Genomic DNA, 20434 nt, shown 5'->3' on the forward strand with positions numbered 1-20434 from the left:
TAGGAAATGTATGCTTGGAGTTTACTGTCCTTCACTTTCCACTGCTAGAGCGGCTGTTGTGTCGTGTGGAGTGGTGGTGCTTGAGCGAAATAAAAGCAATTCCGAGGGCCCCTCTCCCTGAAGCAGTCCTACTCTTTCTGTTGCTGCCCACCCGATGGGAGATCTTGTCCTTGCAGCACGTACGTACAGTGTGTATTTAGGCCTTGTGAAAAACCTGTGAACTCTGACCTAGTGCTTTCAGAATGAATTAACACACAATTGGATGGAATTCAAAACTCCATACAGGACAGCCCACGTCCATGCTGGAGTAGATTCTCATGGTTAAGTCCATTTTGAAGTTGGATTCTTTGTTACTTCCTGTAACCTTAAAATACAGCAGATGAAAAACATACTTCAGAAGGTAGGGTTGATGGGAGAAAGGTCATATTTTAAAACATCAATTTTACTGTGATCTTATTCATATGGCAGGCAATGCCTAGAATTAATTTTTTTATCTTCCTGACAGAGCAGCTTCAAAGTGGCAGAGGTATAATTATGATCCTTGAGCAATCAGACAAAATTATCAATGCCTTTCTTTGGCTCTCAGAAAAAAATCCTCTTGATCTTGGAGGCAAGGAGAAAGGCATTAAAATGTGCTATTTCTTTAATGTCTGTCATCATGTTTCATAACACTCCACAATCAACACAAATCCATTCCTCAGCACGTGGCCTGCTATTAAAGACACACACACAATGTTCAACATTTTATTAAATGCCATTATAAACCGGGTAGTTTGGGTCCTGGATGCTGATTTGCTGAGACAGCATTCCAGCTGTGTGTATATCAGAATTTACCACAGGTATAACGCAAAACTACTTGTAAACCGTTATATTTATGTTGTTAATCGGTTTATAATAGCAATAAGACACCTCGGGGTTTGTGGCATTATTATGCAATTAGGCACCAGGGGGTGTGTGGTATATGGCCAATATAACACGGCTAAGGGCTGTATCCAGACACTCCGCATTACGTTGTGTCTTAGAACATCCCGTAGCCGTGGTATATTGGCCATATACCACACCCCCGTGCCTTATTGCTTAATATACCAAAGGCATATCAGGCATACTGATTAAACTAGCACCTATTGGATTTCAGTGTGACCAATTTCTCCATAAGGCCTGAACGGGCCAAGGTTTTACCCAGAGCACGGAGCTGTAGCTCACTACTCAGTACCATTATAGTATCAGACTCAAAAGAGCAATACCATTTATAATTGGGTTACAAACACTATACTTATTTGAAAAAAGGATACACTTCCATTTTGTAGATTTTTCCCCCATCTTTGTATTTGTGTATAGGTTTCTTAAAATGTATAAAATAAGTCTCCGGAGGGCATTGGTGTGGTGTGTGTGATGTTGGTTGAATGTCTGTTATACCGGAATTACCCCATAAATGCAGTACTTGGGGAAATCCTAGGCATTAATAACAATTATTGGCATTCTTTAGTTTCCTCAGACACCTTAAGTGTTGGGTATTGACTGCTGTGCTGGAGAGAATGTTGCCTATTGATCTGACCAAGGCAGAAAGAGATGGTGTCTTCTTCCTGTAAGGCTGGGATTAATCCTAGCACGCTGCCAGTGAACAACAGCCACTGCTCGATCCCATCGACTGACTAGGGCCTCTTTAGGACACATAACTTCCCTGTGAACACACCTCCTCTAAAGTTCGCCCTGCATGCTGGTGTGGATCATTACAATGATGGGCATGGTTTATTACTGTATTTGGGGGAGAGGGGGGCTATAGTTTGGATATCTTTAATATCTGCAAATAATAGTATTACATTTCGCTTTTAACTAGATCGATAAAATATAATTGTTTAATTTATTTTTGTCTATATATGTATTTAACGTTATGTTAAAATAAAACCACTGACCTCTATCAATAAATGAAGATCTAATCTCCAGTCTGGCTAGTATTGCCTGTTTCACATGTTTTATTCTTCACCAATGCACTATGTATAGTATGCTGCCATACTCACTCCCAGTGGACTGTGTGCTTACTAACAGCTCATCTACTATTGCTTAGGGCTCTTATTTTCTTCTAGTCAGAAAAAATACTTTCTACTGTCAAGCTCCGACATCCCCAGTGATTGAAAGCTGGTGGGCATGGAACTCTCAGAGTTGCTCTCAAAGCTGCAGCAATGCCTGGATTCACACAGCCGACTCATGATGAATAGAGTAGTGCTAGAACAAAGGGACACTTGTTATGGGTTTAGATGCCTTTACCAGACTTGTATTTGGCCACAAAGACTACTCTGCCTACACAATTCATTAGGATTTACATGAATGAACTCAAGGATGTATTGCTCTAGGTGACTAAAAACATGAAATCCCCCAATACATTTATAGGGCTTTTATCTAGACATCAAGTCATCATTTGACAACCACAGAAATAAGCAGGACAATTTCTCATACCACAATAAAAGGCTGGACACTTTTTTTCTGATTCTTTCTTTCTAGGTTTATATAAAAATGTAAATTAAACTCAAAAACCTGAATGGATAGATACAAGTATTTGTCAGATGGGTCGTTCCACAAAGAGTGCCTTTTGATATTTTAAGTAGAAATTGTCCACCAATATTGATTTTAAAAGCCTGTTATATTCAATGAAGTGCCCTTTAATATAGACCGCATGGAGAATTCAATAAAAAAGATTTTTGAATATGAATAAAGGCTTGCTAAAGTGCCAATCCTGTGTCACTTCTAGGAAGACTTCAACCCATTTAATCCAAACATTTCTCCATCATTGTAAATCTCTAGCTATTTTAAGTCATTTCTGAAGATATTTATTTCATTTGATTAGTGATTTATTTACATCTGTCCCTCATTTTAAGGTCAACCGTCTCGTTTGAATATGTTGAAACTATTCCTTTACAAAATAAACCTTGAACATCTAATAGTTAAATCATAGTGTAAAAGCAGGTGAGCTGGTTCTACTTGTTTGGCCATTTTCTGTTTTGTGGTAGAAAACGAATGGGTCGAGCATAACACAAATAACCCTGTTACCCATAGATAGACAGGCTAGAAATGTTTTAGCAACTAGATTTTTTTGTGTGAAGCTTGCATTCAATTGCCACTCCCTGTTGCACACAACAAGCTTCCATTCCCACTGTCACGAGGGGATTTATGGCTGATTTAAGACGAGATCGTCAACCCTGATACGATCAACCCTGATACGATCAACCCTGATACGATCAACCCTGTTACGGTCAACCCTGATACGATTAACCCAGAGAATTTATTTGGTTCTTAATAGGCACTAACTATAGTAATTTTTTTATTTAACCTCTTGAGATGGCATGTGCTCTTAGCACGCTGCCAGTGAACAACAACAGCCAACAGCACAGCCAGAACATGTGCTCTTTAGGACAGAATGTCAACATTTTGTGAAATCACAAGTTACACTTCTAAAAAGGCATCGAATTGGTGGAAGGACCCAGATACTGTACAGGTAAGATTGTAATCTCTTACCATTACTCCTTCAGCCCAATTCTACATTATGATAGTCTACTTATTCACAACAGATTGTCTGTACATTCATACATAAAGTTGTAAATTACAATCTAAGTACTGAGCTGATTTCTCAATAAATTGTAAGGCAAAGGTAGTAGTGCCACAAAATCACATTAAGTCATCGAGAACACAGGAAAGAGAACATATTGTGCCACAAAGATAAGATTTTGGAAAAAAAGGATATACTGAAAATACCAAAGAAATTAATGTATTCAAGTTTAGTATTCTCATTAAATAATCTTAAATATAATACAATCATATCTATCAAACTACAAATCAAATATATATATTTTTGTGCTGTATTCTCTTGAGTCATAATAACATAATAACTACTTGTACTTCCCTTCTCACTGGTTCATACTAGCAACTATCAGTGTCCCTCCCTGAGATGTGTAGGGCGTGGCCCGTCCCAGCTGAGAGAGCGGGGTCTGCTCCAGCGGTGGTGGCCACATGGCAGGGGTCTGCGCTCCAGGGCCCTAAGGGCCACTCTTCTGGCCACCTCCGCAGCAAACGTGGCCCCCCTCCCTGCCAGGCAGACACAGGCTGCGTCTGGGGCTAGCGCAGATGCAGATTGGCAGCCAGAGCCTTCCTCCTCCACAGGTTGTCTCCCTGACCTCTCAAGGTTCCTCTCGCAGTCAGAGCAGATCTGAGACAGAGCAGCGGCAGACAGAAACAGATTACTGTACATTCAAATAAGATACCGTCAATAGTAAGCCCTCAGAGCTCAGTGTTACTATTGGTATGTTGGCATCACCATGGACCTTAACTTTGCATATTTATCATCATGAATATTATCCATAGAATGACTGTTAATACATGACTCATTATGAGGTATCATTCACCTCCCACTGCAGAAATACTGCCAATCATTCCCCTACCTAATACTATCCCACTGTGTCCTCTGTTGGTGAGTTGATATCCATTTCCGTGTATTAACCTACCGGTACACTACTGAACAGGTCTCCTGCTGCTAGCTTGTCTCTGCTCTGGAACTGGCTCAGTTCTCTAAACTGCTGGGTCTCTCTAGAACTCTCCTCTTGGTGTGGGGCAGGGAGGGTCTCCCCACTGTAGGGGAGGAGAGGGCTGATGGTGGTCAATGGGTCAGAGTGGAGAGGATCTGCACTACCCACCTTAACCATGACCTCTATTGACTACAACTAGTTTAGCTTCACCTCACTGCATGTATCCATGTCAAAACAGAGCCTGTCTCATTACCTGATGGACCAAATGTTGATGGCTCTGTTTGTCAACAGCCCTCTAACCAAATGCAAATTCTGTCTGCTTATTTTGGTAAACCTTCCACGATGTCCCAATCCCTGTTAAGCTTCTTGTTGACCGCGTCTGCCAGCTTTGTGTACACAACTGGCTCCTCGGCTATTCCAGACGCATCGTTAATGTGGTGCCCTTTTGTGCCGTTTCAGTCCGCCGGGATAAACAGGCTCACAGATGCAAAATTATTCCAACACAGATAATTAGACGAAGAAACAATCACAAGTATGAATAATAATCTGCATTGGGAACATTAGAACTTTTAAACATGGGAACAGGGGGGGATTCTGGGCACCAAGGGAAATGAGCTTATCAAATAAAGCTTGGAAAATGTGCAGTGAATGAAATAAGTCAATCATTTTAATGTGAGAGAGGAGCCCTGAGGAGAATAAATAAGCAATCGCCACATCATGCAGGGAGAACAAATGAGCATGGCGCACAATTAGGCAAGGTCACATTCTGTTGGAGCTGTGAGCACGGGGTGCGCTAATGAGCTCCCTGTGTGTGTGTGTGTGTGTGTGTCTATTTGTGTGCAAGAGTCCTGAGGGAGGAAGAAAGGAGAGAAGAAGAGTAAGTAATCAAAACCTCTTTCCATCAAAATTCTGATGATGTACAGGCTCCTTTAAGGCAGACAGATAGACAGATAAGGCGAGGGACAGGCTTGAAAGTGAGAGGGCTATCAGACATCTGGGCCAAGTAGACATGTAGTCAGGCAGTCAGTCAGACAGACAGAGCAATAGGTAGGTGTGTCAGCCAGACAACAGGACGTTCAGCAGGAGCCACGTTACAGGCTTTCAAAGGAAAATCAAAGTTATTAACTATTCAATCACATAAAGGGGAGGTGAAGGTGTGAAAGGTTGCAGACCAAAGCACTTTCTCTCCCGCGCATTAAGAGCCTGGTCCAGCGCTCCGGTGCTCTGAGTGGAAGAGAAATAGATTGCCTCCCAGGAAGACGACTGCTCACACAGTCTCTTTTCACCTTTTTCTCCTGTAATAACAGCAATCTGCTGTGAAAATCTAATCCCAAGTACCATTTACACTGCATCTAGATAACTTCTGCTTGGGAAAGCGGATGACATGAATATTTAATTTGCTGATATCCAAGTAAACAGCACAAGCCATCAATCAGCAGGCCTTCTAACAGGAAGTGAACTGGAAAGGGAGATTGATAATGAACACCATGCATAGAAGGAAATGCACATCTCACGTCAGCTGCATGCCTTTATTAATGGCTACTGGCCATTAGGGCTGGGAATTGCCCAGCACCTCGCCATACGATATTATTGTGATACTTAGGTGCTGATACGATGTGTACTGCGATTCTCCCGATTCTATATGTATTGCGATTCGGTATTTGTGATCAAAATTTGTTTTCTCATGACTCTCGTCACTGCAGCAGACAGTGACGAGAGTCATGGGAAAACGAGTTTTGATCAGTCATGGAGATAAGTGCAGAATTTTGCTCCCGCATTAAAAAGAAAATGAAGAAAAAATACTGGTGTTTTGGTGTAGGTACAGCCCACTAGCACACAAATTATATTGCGATATGGACAAAACGATACGATAGATTGTAAAAAATGATATCCCGATATGTAACTGTATCGATATGCACTAAAACTCCTAGTCATCCTTATCTACAACACACTGCAGTGTACATGGCCCTTACAATCACGAGTGTACAAGTGTACAAACACTCTAAATGTGGATAACCCGACCCGTATGACATATTTATCACAACAAATCAGGCATGAATACTGTCCTTCATTTCATTGCATCCCTCCTCTCTCTCTCTCTCTCTCTCTCTCTCTCTCTCTCTCTCTCTCTCTCCTCTCCTCTCCTCTCCTCTCCTCTCCTCTCCTCTCCTCTCCTCTCCTCTCCTCTCCTCTCCTCTCCTCTCCTCTCCTCTCCTCTCCTCTCCCTGGCCTAATTCTCCCTCCTCAGTGGCAGATAAGAGGATCAGCAGTCCCTCCATATGCACACATATCTATGGAGTGGATGTCAGGTCTCAGCTTGGCTCTAGCTCTGAAAGCCCTGGTAATGACACTTAATGAAAGCTGGGGAGAAGAGCCAGGCATGCATAAGGAAGGAGAGGACCAGTGTCCTCCCACAGCACCCTCCTCCTCCCATCAGTCCTGCTCAGGCCCTCAGACACCATAAATAAACAAACGCAGTGCGTGCGTGAGAATGGACGACTGTTCCCTCCGCTCCTCACATGCCATTCACTTATTTATCTATTTATTTGTATTTACTCTCTCTCTGGCTGCTTTTAGCGCTCCTCTGTGTTCTCCCAGCTCCCTACAGGCTTCCTGGATGTCCTGGAACATTAGCTGAGTGAAGTCGCAGCCATCCAGTGGGCCTTTATGGGCTGAGTTTGCATCTGCCCTCCATCGGTATCAGGCAAGGCAACACACACAACACACACACACACAAACACTTATTAGCCTACAGTACGCTCTCCAGAGCAACGTCCACCCAATGCCTCAGTGCTCCTCAACTTCATATTGCAACTTTTTAAAATGTTTTTTTTTTTAACACTCAGCCAACCAGTTAAACTAACTATTCTTTCAAAGCAGGTTTTAAGTTCTAAAGGGTCTTTTGTACATTACCCACCTTGCGTAAGACGTTTGAGAGAGATCAGTGTGGCGTGCTGTAAGTGACAGCATGAGGATGAGGTTAGGACCATGATGAGTGTTGAGGCTCCGCTATCAGAGCAAACACAGGGAATGATGGGATAGAATAGATCCCACTCACTACAAGCCTCTAATCAGCACAGTCAGCACAGGGCTCTGATTGGGTTCACACAACCAACCTAGTCTCTTCCTCTCTCCCTCCCTCTATCTCACACTCAACAAAAGTTATCCCACCAATCAGCCCTAACTTTACCTCATTTCAATTTAGGAGGAAATCAGACGGGAACGTATTATAGGGAAATGCCAGTGAGCACAGGACTGGCTTACTTTAAAGCGAGGAGGTATAGGCAGGGCGAAATGAGACGGCTTCAACTGTCAAACAACCAAATGGAGCACAATTTCACCAATAAATCGCCTTTTCTCAGCACGACATAAAAATGCAAGTTCAATTAAAAAAATATATAGTCGGTACCATGGCAATGTGTGGGTGATGTCTGTCTGAGTGTCTAGACTCGTTTCTGAAAACAGACATGACTAAGACCTGGCTGGCCCAGAGGGGAGGAAATTGTGTCCTTGGATGGCTCTGCCTGCCTGCCTGTCCATCTGTCGGTCTGCCTATCCACCAGTCTACCTGTGCTTGCCTCTCTGTTTGTCTGTCTGCTGTCTCTGTTAGGTGGGACGATCAGACCTGATAGGAGACCAGACTAGAGGTCATCTCTAAGCCCGCCTCCAGTCCTCAGAGTCAGAGCACCAGGCTTTTGATTACCACCGTCCATAGCCACCTCTAGGATTTCCCGCCTGACTGCACAAATGCATCTTCGGTGTTAACAAGCCGCAGTGGTCCTGTGGGGCAGGAAGGGCCGGTGGCGTCTAGGCCCAGGCGTGAGGAGACTGCAGTGGGGGTCACCCAGGGTGCGGAGGGGGAACTCGGAACAGCGAAACTGTTCTACTCTGGGAGATGGAGAGAGTGGCTGAGACAGGCTGGGCTGCATTAAAGGGGGGTGGGGATTTGAAACACCAATCTGCAGGCTTCTCAGAGGCTCTCAGGCCACTGATTTCACAGCCGGACGACACGGACCATTAGCCCCAAGAAACACAGGGAGGCCTATGCTAATCCCAGAACAACAGAAATCAACATGGCTGCCAATAGCTCTTATGAGTTACAGACGGGCTCCCGCTCTTAACCAATACTGTCTGAAATGTGTTGGTGATTGTTGCTATTGACCCATGTCTCAGCTCTACTCTAGAAACACACAGAGAGGAATTCACTCAGTCCGAGAAGTCACTGCTTTGTCACTGATGCTGTCTCTAGAGCCCCAGCAAAGAAACTAGTGAGGAGTTAGAGGACATGTAGTCATTTGCCTCGTATGGACCTGCTGCAGCTTGTTCCTGGAGAACTGGGAAGTTGCCAGGGGATGGACTAGAGCCAAGCCCACTGATCCAGTGTCTCAGGTCAGTGTCAGTGGTACAGTACTCACTCTGTGTGGAGCAGCTGGACAGGAAGTCTGGCCAGGGCACTGCGCTGGTGCTGGTCACTCACACTGGCTGGAGAGGCCTGACACAAAAACAGGTGACATTGCGCAATAGAAAGGAACAATGCTCTTCAATTAGTGTTGTTATATTACAGTATATCAGGGTTGTAAATGTGTGGAGGTCTGACAGTGTTATCCAGTGTGTGTAACTGTGTATGGTACGTACCCTGAACCTCTCGGCTTCAATCCTGCTCTCATCCAGCTCAGCCTTCAGCCTCTTCATCTCCTCCTGCAGACCCTCCACACACTCCTGCAGGTGACTGGACACACAGGTAATAAACCGGGTCACAACTCCTGGGTGGCTCCATTTACACTTATTTCACAAGTATAGCATGTTCCCTGCTCCATCTAATCTAAAGCCACCTAAAGCCTGTACACTTGTTAATCAGTGCTCGAAACATGGGAACCTGATCATAATAAAACATTGGGTGGTTTGAGCCTTGAATGCTGATTGGCTGACAGCCACGGTATATTTAAGCAATAAGGTCCGAGGGGGTGTGGTATATGGCCAATATACCATGGCTAAGGGCTATATCCAGGCACTCCATGTTGCGTCGTGCTAATAACAGCTCTTGGCCATGGTATATTGGCAAGATATCACACCCCCTCAGGCCGTATTGCTTAAACATAGCACCATTTATCACTATCATGTCTCCTGTGAATAAAATAAATCAACAATGTGAGTCGAACAATAACAGGGCAGGCTGGATGTGTGTGGAAGAGCTCTTACTCCTTCTCTGCAGTGAGATGGATGATCTTTTTGCTCTGGTCTTTGATCTTAAAGTTCAGTTTTTCATTGCCTTGCCTGTCGACAGGGTTAAGACAGGGTTAATGCTGCGTAGTGAATGTAGAGTAGAAAGTGACTGGGCATCAGTGTGTGTGTGGAGTTAGGTATGCTCTTACTTCTGCTCCTTCACCCACTGGTTGACGTTGGTTACCACCAGCTCACTCTCCCTGTGTAGAAGAGAACTGTCTGAACGAGCATTACCCAGAGACTGGCGCAACACCTCCACCTGAGACAGCGAGGGGAGGGGGAGAGAGAGAGAGAGAGAGGAGGTAATGAGAGTCTACAACTCTAACAGTGTCTATCTGACATATCTGGAGGTTTTAAGGGTTCACTACCTCATTAGCTGCTGTGCTGTACTTGTGCTCCATGGAATGGAGCTGTGAGTGTAAGGCATCCACCTGAACAGAGACACATGAACAAACCCCTGCTGCACATTGTAATGGCTATACAGCTCATTTTCCATTGAGAGGTGATTACTAACGATGCTGTTTGGCCTTTCTAGAGCCAAGAGGTTTTCATGAGCACATCAATTGATCAGGAAATCTTTGGGCCTAGTTACACAGTAAGGCTACCGGCTATAATAAGGGCCCAGAGTTTTTCCTGATCAGTTCACATGCTCAGCAAAACATCCTATCTCTAGTCATAAACTCTACCAGAATGTCCCCAGAACCCATTGTGTAAGTGTGTCTGACCTGGGCCACCTTGGCATGGTAGTTCTCTTTGAAAGAAGCCATCTCCACTTTCATCAGCACCACCTCATCCTCCCGGATCTCCAGGGCTACCAGCTGCTCCTGGCCCCAGCGCTGAGACCTCCCCAGCTGGGCACTCAGCTCTGCCAGCCTGTCCTCACAGGACCGAGTCTAGGTGAGAGAGGGATGATACCTGTCATTGGCATTTCCTAATATACTATTTGTTCTAATTTCTGAAGACTGATGGACCTTTAAAATTAATGATGAACAATGAGTCACAGCAACATGCAATGTATATTCATGAGGGTTTCCTATAACCCTGCCCAGGTAGGAAACTGGGAAACGATAGTTCATTAGGTAATTACATTGTAGTGAAATCCTCCATAAACATCTCCTTCTAGTAACATTGTCCTGTCATAGTCACATTCATCTGACTCTAAATCACTCTTAACAATGCTTGCGTATGCTAACATGCATGTACATGTTGAGCCACTACATCAAAGAACTGGTCAACATAAATGACAAGTTTTTCTTTATAGGAACAATGTGAAGGACAGCAGTAACCAGTCCTCCCTAGCCACATCCCCCGCCCTATCCTCTGCCTGCTTGGCTGGGACACACGGAGGCTGTGCAGTGTTCACATCCCCCGCCCTATCCTCTGTCTGCTTGGCTGGGACACACGGAGGCTGTGCAGTGTTCACATCCCCACCATAATGACCTTTCCACAAGCCCAGGGAGCACGCAATGCAGAGGAGAGGCAATACATGTAATGAAAGAAGCAAAGGCAATTAAAGTGGTGTGTGTGGGGAGTGGGGGTGAGCCTGACTGGAGGCTCCAAACTGCAGTACTGCAGCTCTGTATTCCCCCTAACCCCTGTGTGACAGCATCGCAATCCCAGTCTGATCATTCTCTTGCTGCATTCACCTGCTAATCCGGACAGGTTTAGGACAGCCGTGCACACACTCACAAACACCCCCCCCCCATCTAAGATACACATACGTACAGTATGTAGATACACACCAAGCAACCAGCAATTATTTATAAAAGTGGAAAGTAAAAACAGACAACCAAACACACACACACACACCCTGCTGCACATAATCATTATTTTTTGTGGGACGGGTTGTGCGGGGAGGGGGCAACTCGCACTTCATTTTCTCTGGCGGAGTTTGCTGACCGCAAAATGACAAGGATCCTCTTCCTAAACCAATTAAGAGGGCAGAGCGCTGCTGTTACCATGCAACATTGACAGCACTTAAGGAGGATGACGTGAGACCACAGCGATGAGCCACAGAGATGTGCTCTCGGCTAAACACACATACAAACACATTGTAGAGAGGTTTGGCACTGCAGGACAAGCACACACAGCTCTTATGTGCCTGTGTACACAAACAAAGTGCTTTGGATTTGTCAAAATACAAACACAATGCTTAGAATATTTAAACCATAAGGTCTCTTAGACATTTTCACATTTTCAATTGAAAACCTGTTACTACATTTCTGTACTGTATGAGGCCTTAGAGTATCTCAGATAAACTGTGATTTATATTTTGGCTATTATGTGAGGCAGTTCTTCTAAACAAAACTGTGTGTGTGTGTGTAAATGTTTGTGTCTTTGCAAACCAAACTCTTTCTCTATGTATGTATGTATGTATGTATGTATGTATGTATGTATGTATGTATGTATGTATGTATGTATGTATGTATGTATGTATGTATGTATGTATGTATGTATGTATGTATGTATGTATGTATGTATGTATGAATGTGTGTGTGTGTGTGTGCTGTACATGCAAACGCTTTCTCTGTGTGTGTGTGTGTGTGGGTGTGTGTGTGCGTGCGTGCGTGCGTGCTGTATATGCAGACTCTGTGGGGGTCTGGGAGAGGTCTCATTATCCAATCAGCTTTAGGAATACTGCCCCGGACACAGAAAGGGCACTGCTACAAGTCACACAACATAACCTGCTCTCTCCTGTAGTGGTCAATTAGTGTACAGCGCGACCTGTGGAGGTTAAGTCTCTACTTCAGAGGGGCTGTGTGCTCCACACTAATGACCAGGCATTCTAAGGGTGTAGTGTTCATTTCCAGCCCTGGGTATATATTACACTAGATAACCCCCTTTCGTATTATACAACACATAAGGTTGAAAGATTGAGCCATCACACTTCTAATCATGTGATGGTGTAGTGGTTGGCTACAGGCTATAACAGTCTAGGATTTAATGTGAGGTTATCTGGTCCATGACCTAATGGTTGGATACAGGCTGTAACAGTCTAGGATTTAATGTGAGGTTATCTGGTCCATGACCTAATGGTTGGATACAGGCTGTAACAGTCTAGGATTTAATGTGAGGTTATCTGGTCCATGACCTAATGGTTGGCTATAGGCTATAACAGTCTAGGATTTAATGTGAGGTTATCTGGTCCATGACCTAATGGTTGGCTACAGGCTGTAACAGTCTAGGATTTAATGTGAGGTTATCTGGTCCATGACCTAATGGTTGGCTACAGGCTATAACAGTCTAGGATTTAATGTGAGGTTATCTGGTCCATGACCTAATGGTTGGCTACAGGCTATAACAGTCTAGGATTTAATGTGAGGTTATCTGGTCCATGACCATGGTTGAGGCTGTAACAGTCTAGGATTTAATGGAGGTTATCTGGTCCATGACCTAATGGTTGGCTATAGGCTATAACAGTTAGGATTTAATGTGAGGTTATCTGGTCCATGACCTAATGGTTGGATACAGGCTGTAACAGTCTAGGATTTAATGTGAGGTTATCTGGTCCATGACCTAATGGTTGGCTATAGGCTATAACAGTCTAGGATTTAATGTGAGGTTATCTGGTCCATGACCTAATGGTTGGCTATAGGCTATAACAGTCTAGGATTTAATGTGAGGTTATCTGGTCCATGACCTAATGGTTGGATACAGGCTGTAACAGTCTAGGATTTAATGTGAGGTTATCTGGTCCATGACCTAATGGTTGGCTATAGGCTATAACAGTCTAGGATTTAATGTGAGGTTATCTGGTCCATGACCTAATGGTTGGATACAGGCTGTAACAGTCTAGGATTTAATGTGAGGTTATCTGGTCCATGACCTAATGGTTGGCTGTCCCAGACAGACTAAATAGCTTTTTTGCCCGCTTTGAGGACAATACAGTGCCACTGACACGGCCCGCAACCAAAACCTGCGGACTCTCCTTCACTGCAGCCGAGGTGAGTAAAACATTTAAACATGTTAACCCTCGCAAGGCTGCAGGCCCAGACGGCATCCCCAGCCGCGTCCTCAGAGCATGCGCAGACCAGATCACCGGGGGCAAACTACCTGCCCTCCAGGACACCTACACCACCCAATGTCACAGGAAGGCCATAAAGATCATCAAGGACAACAACCACCTGAGCCACAGCCTGTTCACCCCGCTATCATCCAGAAGGCGAGGTCAGTACAGGTGCATCAAAGCTTGGACCGAGAGACTGAAAAACAGCTTCTATCTCAAGGCCATCAGACTGTTAAACAGCCACCACTAACATTGAGTGGCTGCTGCCAACACACTGACTCAACTCCAGCCACTTTAATAATGGAAATTGATGTAAAAATATATTACTAGCCACTTTAAACAATGCTACTTAATATAATGTTTACATACCCTACATTACTCATCTCATATGTATATACTGTACTCGATACCATCTACTGCATCTTGCCTATGCCGTTCTGTACCATCACTCATTCATATCTTTATGTACATATTTGTTATCCCTTTACACTTGTGTGTATAAGGTAGTAGTTTTGGAATTGTTAGGTTAGATTACTCGTTGGTTATTACTGCATTGTCGGAACTAGAAGCACAAGCATTTCGCTACACTCGCATTAACATCTGCTAACCATGTGTATGTGACAAATCAAATTTGATTTAATTTGACAGTGTCAGATCTAGAACCAGATCAGTGGTTATTGGATATTGACAATGAAATGGATGGTTATTGGTTAATTGCCATGAGGATGAATGGAAATGTTGATGTGTAGATCCTCCTCTCTCACCTCGTCCAGTGACTGTCTGCTGGCAGTGCGTAGTCTGTGGAGTTCTGCAGCCAGCTGCCTGGTCCTCTCTTCCTGGCCCCCTCTCTCCTCTGACAGCTGGGAGCTCCTCTGCTGCAGGCGGGACAGCTCACTACGTAGACCTGCAGCCTCACCACTCTGCTCAGCCAGCTGACCAGTTCCACCACACGCACATCACAAAACAAACATCCACACAAAATATACATTGTTAGTCCCACTACACATTATTTTCTCCAGTCATTACCCTAAAACAAGTTGAGAGTTACTGTCATTGTTTTAACGTCAGTATTTTCAATACATGCCTGACAGAGTACCAGTGTGTAAGCAGGGCACCCACCAGCTCCATGCTCTCTCTATGGGATGCCTGGGTGGAGGCCAGCTCCAGTCTCAGCTCTCTGAGGCTGTGTTGTGCTGCTGCAGTGTCCCTGGTCCCCTGCCTGCTGCTGGCCTGGGCCTCCTCTACACACTCCCTCAGCCTGGACACTGTCTCCTGAAGGACACTCATCTGGAGAGGAGAACACACACATGGAACATGGGCCCCAAACTACACACAAAATACACTCATATGGACAGTATGTGACTATAACCTCGTGGCTGTGGCCCTCCCTGCTCTCCAGCTCCCTCCTGCACTGCTGCAGCTGAGCCTGGCAGGCTGTCTGTTCCTCCTGCAGCCTCTGGGTGGTGCTCTGCAGCTCTACCACACGCTCCTGCAGGTACCCCACAGTCCTCTCCCGCTCCCTCAGCTGTAGGACAGACAGGAGACACACCCCTATCAGAGCTCCCATCAGGTGTGTGTGCCACTGTGTGTATATCAAGCTCAAAGATAGATGGGACTAAATCTGACAATCGCAGCGCCATTTTAGCTCTCTGTTCCAGGATTAAGTAACATGGATGGGCAAATAGATGAGAGATCTGCACTTATATGCATGACAGATTTTAAATTGGGATTAAGGAGATTAATTTCAGGCCGTAATTGAGTGAGAAACTTTTTGATCAGATTGATTTAACTTTCTAAAGATATGAATTATGTGCTTCAATTAAATTTCCTAGCAGCTGAACAGTTGGTAAATTGCTGCGCTTCAAGCTTGTATCCCTTTGGCTGGTGGAAAACTATTATTTCACAAAATTCATGACGTGTGCAGATCTGACTCATTTCTCTTGCTTCCTTGGGGGTTAAAAAAAGAATTACTATTTTTGAAACACAAATTCAGAGACAGAAACTAATTCAATTTGCGAGCATGGCTGGAGGGGGAATCTGAGTGGTTTGTAGATGAGTGTAGCCAGGCTTCAGTCAGACACTATGTGAGGAGAAGACGCTCTCCTGATGAATGAATAAACAACGTCCTGTAAAGACAAAAAATGCCTTTTGAAACGTTTAACTGTCAGCAAGCACAGGTTTAATTCATGAAGCTCACTGACACTAATTATTTGTGTTGGAAAATTGCCTTTAGTCATAAATCAACAGACAAACACTACAGTATGATTAACATATGTTGTGTGAGTGTGACATGCATTAGCAATATGTGTGAATTTATTGACTGCATATTTCTAGTTGAGCGCTAGTTTTTGGATACATTAGTATGTGTGTGAAAGCACCTGGTTGAGTGCTGAGTTGTTGACTGCACATGTCTAGTTGAGTGCTAGTTTTATATACATTATTATAAACTGGTTGGTTCGAGCCTGAATGGTGATTGTCTGACAGCCATGGCACTCTGCGTTGCGCCGTGTCTAAGAACAGCCCTTAGCCGTGGTACAGTGCCTTGCGAAAGTATTCGGCTCCCTTGTAATTTGCGACCTTTTGCCACATTTCAGGCTTCAAACATAAAGATATAAAACTGTATTTTTTTGTGAAGAATCAACAACAAGTGGGACACAATCATGAAGTGGAACAACATTTATTGGATATTTCAAACTTTTTTAACAAATCAAAAACTGAAAAATTGGGCGTGCAAAATTATTCAGCCCCTTTACTTTCAGTGCAGCAAACTCTTTCCAGAAGTTCAGTGAGGATCTCTGAATGATCCAATGTTGACCTAAATGACTAATGATGATAAATACAATCCACCTGGGTGTAATCAAGTCTCCGTATAAATGCACCTGCACTGTGATAGTCTCAGAGGTCCGTTAAAAGCGCAGAGAGCATCATGAAGAACAAGGAACACACCAGGTAGGTCCGAGATACTGTTGTGAAGAAGTTTAAAGCCGGATTTGGATACAAAAAGATTTCCCAAGCTTTAAACATCCCAAGGAGCACTGTGCAAGCGATAATATTGAAATGGAAGGAGTATCAGACCACTGCAAATCTACCAAGACCTGGCCATCCCTCTAAACTTTCAGCTCATACAAGGAGAAGACTGATCAGAGATGCAGCCAAGAGGCCCATGATCACTCTGGATGAACTGCAGAGATCTACAGCTGAGGTGGGAGACTCTGTCCATAGGACAACAATCAGTCGTATATTGCACAAATCTGGCCTTTATGGAAGAGTGGCAAGAAGAAAGCCATTTCTTAAAGATATCCATAAAAGTGTCGTTTAAAGTTTGCCACAAGCCACCTGGGAGACACACCAAACATGTGGAACCAAAATTGAACTTTTTGGCAACAATGCAAAACGTTATGTTTGGCGTAAAAGCAACACAGCTCATCACCCTGAACACACCATCCCCACTGTCAAACATGGTGGTGGCAGCATCATGGTTTGGGCCTGCTTTTCTTCAGCAGGGACAGGGAAGATGGTTAAAATTGATGGGAAGATGGATGGAGCCAAATACAGGACCATTCTGGAAGAAAACCTGATGGAGTCTGCAAAAGACGGAGATTTGTCTTCCAACAAGACAATGATCCAAAACATAAAGCAAAATCTACAATGGAATGGTTCAAAAATAAACATATCCAGGTGTTAGAATGGCCAAGTCAAAGTCCAGACCTGAATCCAATCGAGAATCTGCGGAAAGAAGTGAAAACTGCTGTTCACAAATGCTCTCCATCCAATCTCACTGAGCTTGAGCTGTTTTGCAAGGAGGAATGGGAAAAAATTTCAGTCTCTCGATGTGCAAAACTGATAGAGACATACCCCAAGCGACTTACAGCTGTAATCGCAGCAAAAGGTGGCGCTACAAAGTATTAACTTAAGGGGGCTGAATAATTTTGCACGCCCAATTTTTCGAAATATCCAATAAATGTCGTTCCACTTCATGATTGTGTCCCACTTGTTGTTGATTCTTCACAAAAAAATACAGTTTTATATCTTTATGTTTGAAGCCTGAAATGTGGCAAAAGGTCGCAAAGTTCAAGGGGGCCGAATACTTTCGCAAGGCACTGTATATTGGCCATATTCCACAAACCCCAGAGGTGCCTTATTGATTAATAATAGTGTTTGAATCTACCTGGCTGTGAGCTGCTTCCATGCTGGTTCTGAGCTGGTTTCTCTCTGACTCCAGCTGGGCTTCTCTCTCCCTGGCCCCCTGGTTCCTCTCCTGCAGCTCCTGCTGCCTGTTCTGCTCCTGGGACAGCTCTGCCCGCAGTGCCCGGCTGGCATCAGCCTGCTCCTGCAGCTGGCACACAGAGAGACGACCACAGTCACACAGCCAACCAACCGACCACATGTTTACAGGCAATATTCTGAGGTTAGGCTACATTTACATTTTAGTCTTAACATAGGGGTTCCCAAACCTTTCCAGCCGGGGCCCCCCTTCCAGCATTGGGGAACATCTCGCACCCCCTCCTATTTCTATGGGCAAATCAATATATTGGTCTAGTGTAACGGGCCAACCTCTTTTCACGCCACTTTGATACAAAGTGATTTTCGTAGCAGGTTAGGAGAGCATTTTCGCTAAACCTAACTATTTTCCTCACCTTAACCTCAGTCGCCTAACCGGCCACGACAAATTCACTTTGGTATTGAAGTGCCGTTAAAAGACTGTTCCTCTAGTGTAACAGACCCTAAGTGACTGGGAGAGGCTCCCAAAGGTGGTGACTGGTTTCAGGACACTGTTTGTAGGAACCTGTTGGTTGGTTGGTTGGATAGCTTTATGTGTTAATGTTGGGTCTTACCTGCTGCTGTAGAGTCCTGAGTGTGTCCTTGGTGGTGGTCAGCTCTGCCTCCAGCTGCTGAGTCCCCTGCTGGTGTGTGTTGGCCTCCTGCTGAGCACTGAGCTGGGCCTGCCTGCTCTCCCCTGCCTCCTTCTTCAGACTCTCCACCAGGGTCCTGATACACACACACAGCCAGACACACCGTCAGTCAGGGGCTCCCAGTCTTTAAATGACCACTACTTTCAAACTGGCATGTTTGATACCTCTCTCTGCCAACGCTACCCCCCACATGCTGTAAACTTTGTTTTCACTATTGTTCACATTTTCAAAATCAAAGGGAATTTAATTTATCTTGTGATGTAATGCGAGAAACGTAATCATTGGAGAGTAATGCGTGTGGGTTTGTGTCTGCCAGATTTAATCTGAGCAGGCAAGCCTGAACATTTAATGAGAGGACGTTGCACTAATTCTGTCTGTGCGGTGCTTTGCGGTGTGGCATGGTGTAGTGGGGCGAGCGTTGGGCTGATGGGGCGCCGGGGTGTGAGTGATGGGATCAGAGCTGTGTGTGTGAGGGATGGCCAGGGCCTGTTTACCGCCAGGTGAAGCAGCTAATCAAATCCCAGAGAGCGGCCCAGTTCAGTGCCCTCTCTCCCTGAGACATTAACTCAGACCACAGCCAAGCATCAAAGCCCTCGCCTGCCCAGGGAGGGACATACCACGCGTTAGGGAGGTTGACGAGGGACACACCAGCAGAGTGTGAAGGGGGAACTTATACTGTACGTAGAGCAAAGTTTGAGGGTGGCGTTCCCTAGGGACATGTTCTACCAAGGAGTTGCCCCTCCTCTCTGCCAATATCCATCCGAGAAGCAACACCTTTAGACAGTCTAAGACAAAGAGAGAACGAGCGATATCGAGGAGGTGGGCGGGGGTTGAGGGGTAAAGCCCTTCCCGGAGTGAGTGAGTGTTTGAGAGTGTGTGTGTGTGTGTGTGGGGGGGGAGCCTTCTCAGTGCTCACCTCCCTCTCCCATTGACAAGGTGGCCGCAGTAACAGCAAATCGATGGCTCGTGAATCCCCTGCATCCCCCCCTCGCCAGGCTGATCAATATCCCTGGCAATTAGAATCCCCTATCTGCATGGCTGTGGGGACCTCTGGGTGGCTTGCCAGCCCACAAACACCCAATTTAGTCCTCAGCCTATCACTTAATTACTAAATCCTCCCTAATGCCTATTGGCAGGCAGTGGACGCACTCCAAGCGGCGGGACGGCTGACTGAACAGGAGACCTTTGGCAAGGTGTTGGTTAAGACGCTCCCATCTCTCTTCTCCTGGCCAGTTAAACATCTGATTTCACAAGAGGGCCCCGACCTGGAATGATCTGCCTATCGAGCGGCCGGAGCACACACAGCCCAGATGGACAGGGGGGAGGAGGGGGAGAGCGGGGGAGGCAGCGTGCCAAGGGTCACAAAGCCAAAACACTTTTCTCTCAGCCACTAAGATACAGACAAGGTTGAGAGTGTGTGTGAGGCACAGTGGGTTTCTAAACACATTTAACATCAGATGGGTGTTGTTTTTCACAGGCATTATGTAGAGTGATTTTTTGAGAGGATTGTCTGAGTCATAAAGACACTGTGGCCTTACTGACCAAAAGGTTCAGTTTGGATCTAAATGGGAATAAGACAGTCTTACAGGCTCATGGCAATCAGTAAATACTCAAGTCACTGTTGAAATAATGGCTCAGTGAAATGTGAAGGATTGTGGTTAAAGACAGGGTTCATGACATGCTGTGTGCTAGGTGGTAGAGGGCTGCAGGTCCCAACAGAGATCATTGAGTCGCGGTCGGCATTTTTCATCCTGCATTCATCATTCATCAGACAGACA

The 20434-nt window shown here is 45.0% G+C and overlaps 1 protein-coding gene across 3 annotated transcripts in view; it reads right to left on the reverse strand.

Moving 5' to 3' along the window:
* Positions 1-697: 697 nt before the first annotated feature.
* Positions 698-20434, reverse strand: part of LOC112264199 (centrosome-associated protein CEP250) — a 220402-nt gene continuing 200665 nt past the window's right edge. Inside the window, exons 31-43 of one of the 3 annotated variants that reach the window (XM_042330938.1) lie at positions 18579-18732; positions 17912-18079; positions 15113-15268; positions 14863-15030; positions 14508-14675; positions 10463-10630; positions 10106-10168; positions 9887-9996; positions 9714-9788; positions 9150-9243; positions 8930-9006; positions 4494-4617; positions 698-4198 (exon numbers count right to left, since the gene is read on the reverse strand). In XM_042330938.1, the coding sequence (XP_042186872.1) occupies positions 3923-4198; positions 4494-4617; positions 8930-9006; positions 9150-9243; positions 9714-9788; positions 9887-9996; positions 10106-10168; positions 10463-10630; positions 14508-14675; positions 14863-15030; positions 15113-15268; positions 17912-18079; positions 18579-18732 (1801 nt within the window). In that variant the 3' untranslated portion in view covers positions 698-3922. The remainder of the gene's footprint in view (positions 4199-4493; positions 4618-8929; positions 9007-9149; positions 9244-9713; positions 9789-9886; positions 9997-10105; positions 10169-10462; positions 10631-14507; positions 14676-14862; positions 15031-15112; positions 15269-17911; positions 18080-18578; positions 18733-20434) is intronic. The other 2 variants (XM_042330937.1, XM_042330939.1) reach the window with 2 other exon arrangements.

The sequence above is a fragment of the Oncorhynchus tshawytscha genome, linkage group LG12 (assembly GCF_018296145.1).
Source record: "Oncorhynchus tshawytscha isolate Ot180627B linkage group LG12, Otsh_v2.0, whole genome shotgun sequence".
Taxonomy (NCBI): domain Eukaryota; kingdom Metazoa; phylum Chordata; class Actinopteri; order Salmoniformes; family Salmonidae; genus Oncorhynchus; species Oncorhynchus tshawytscha.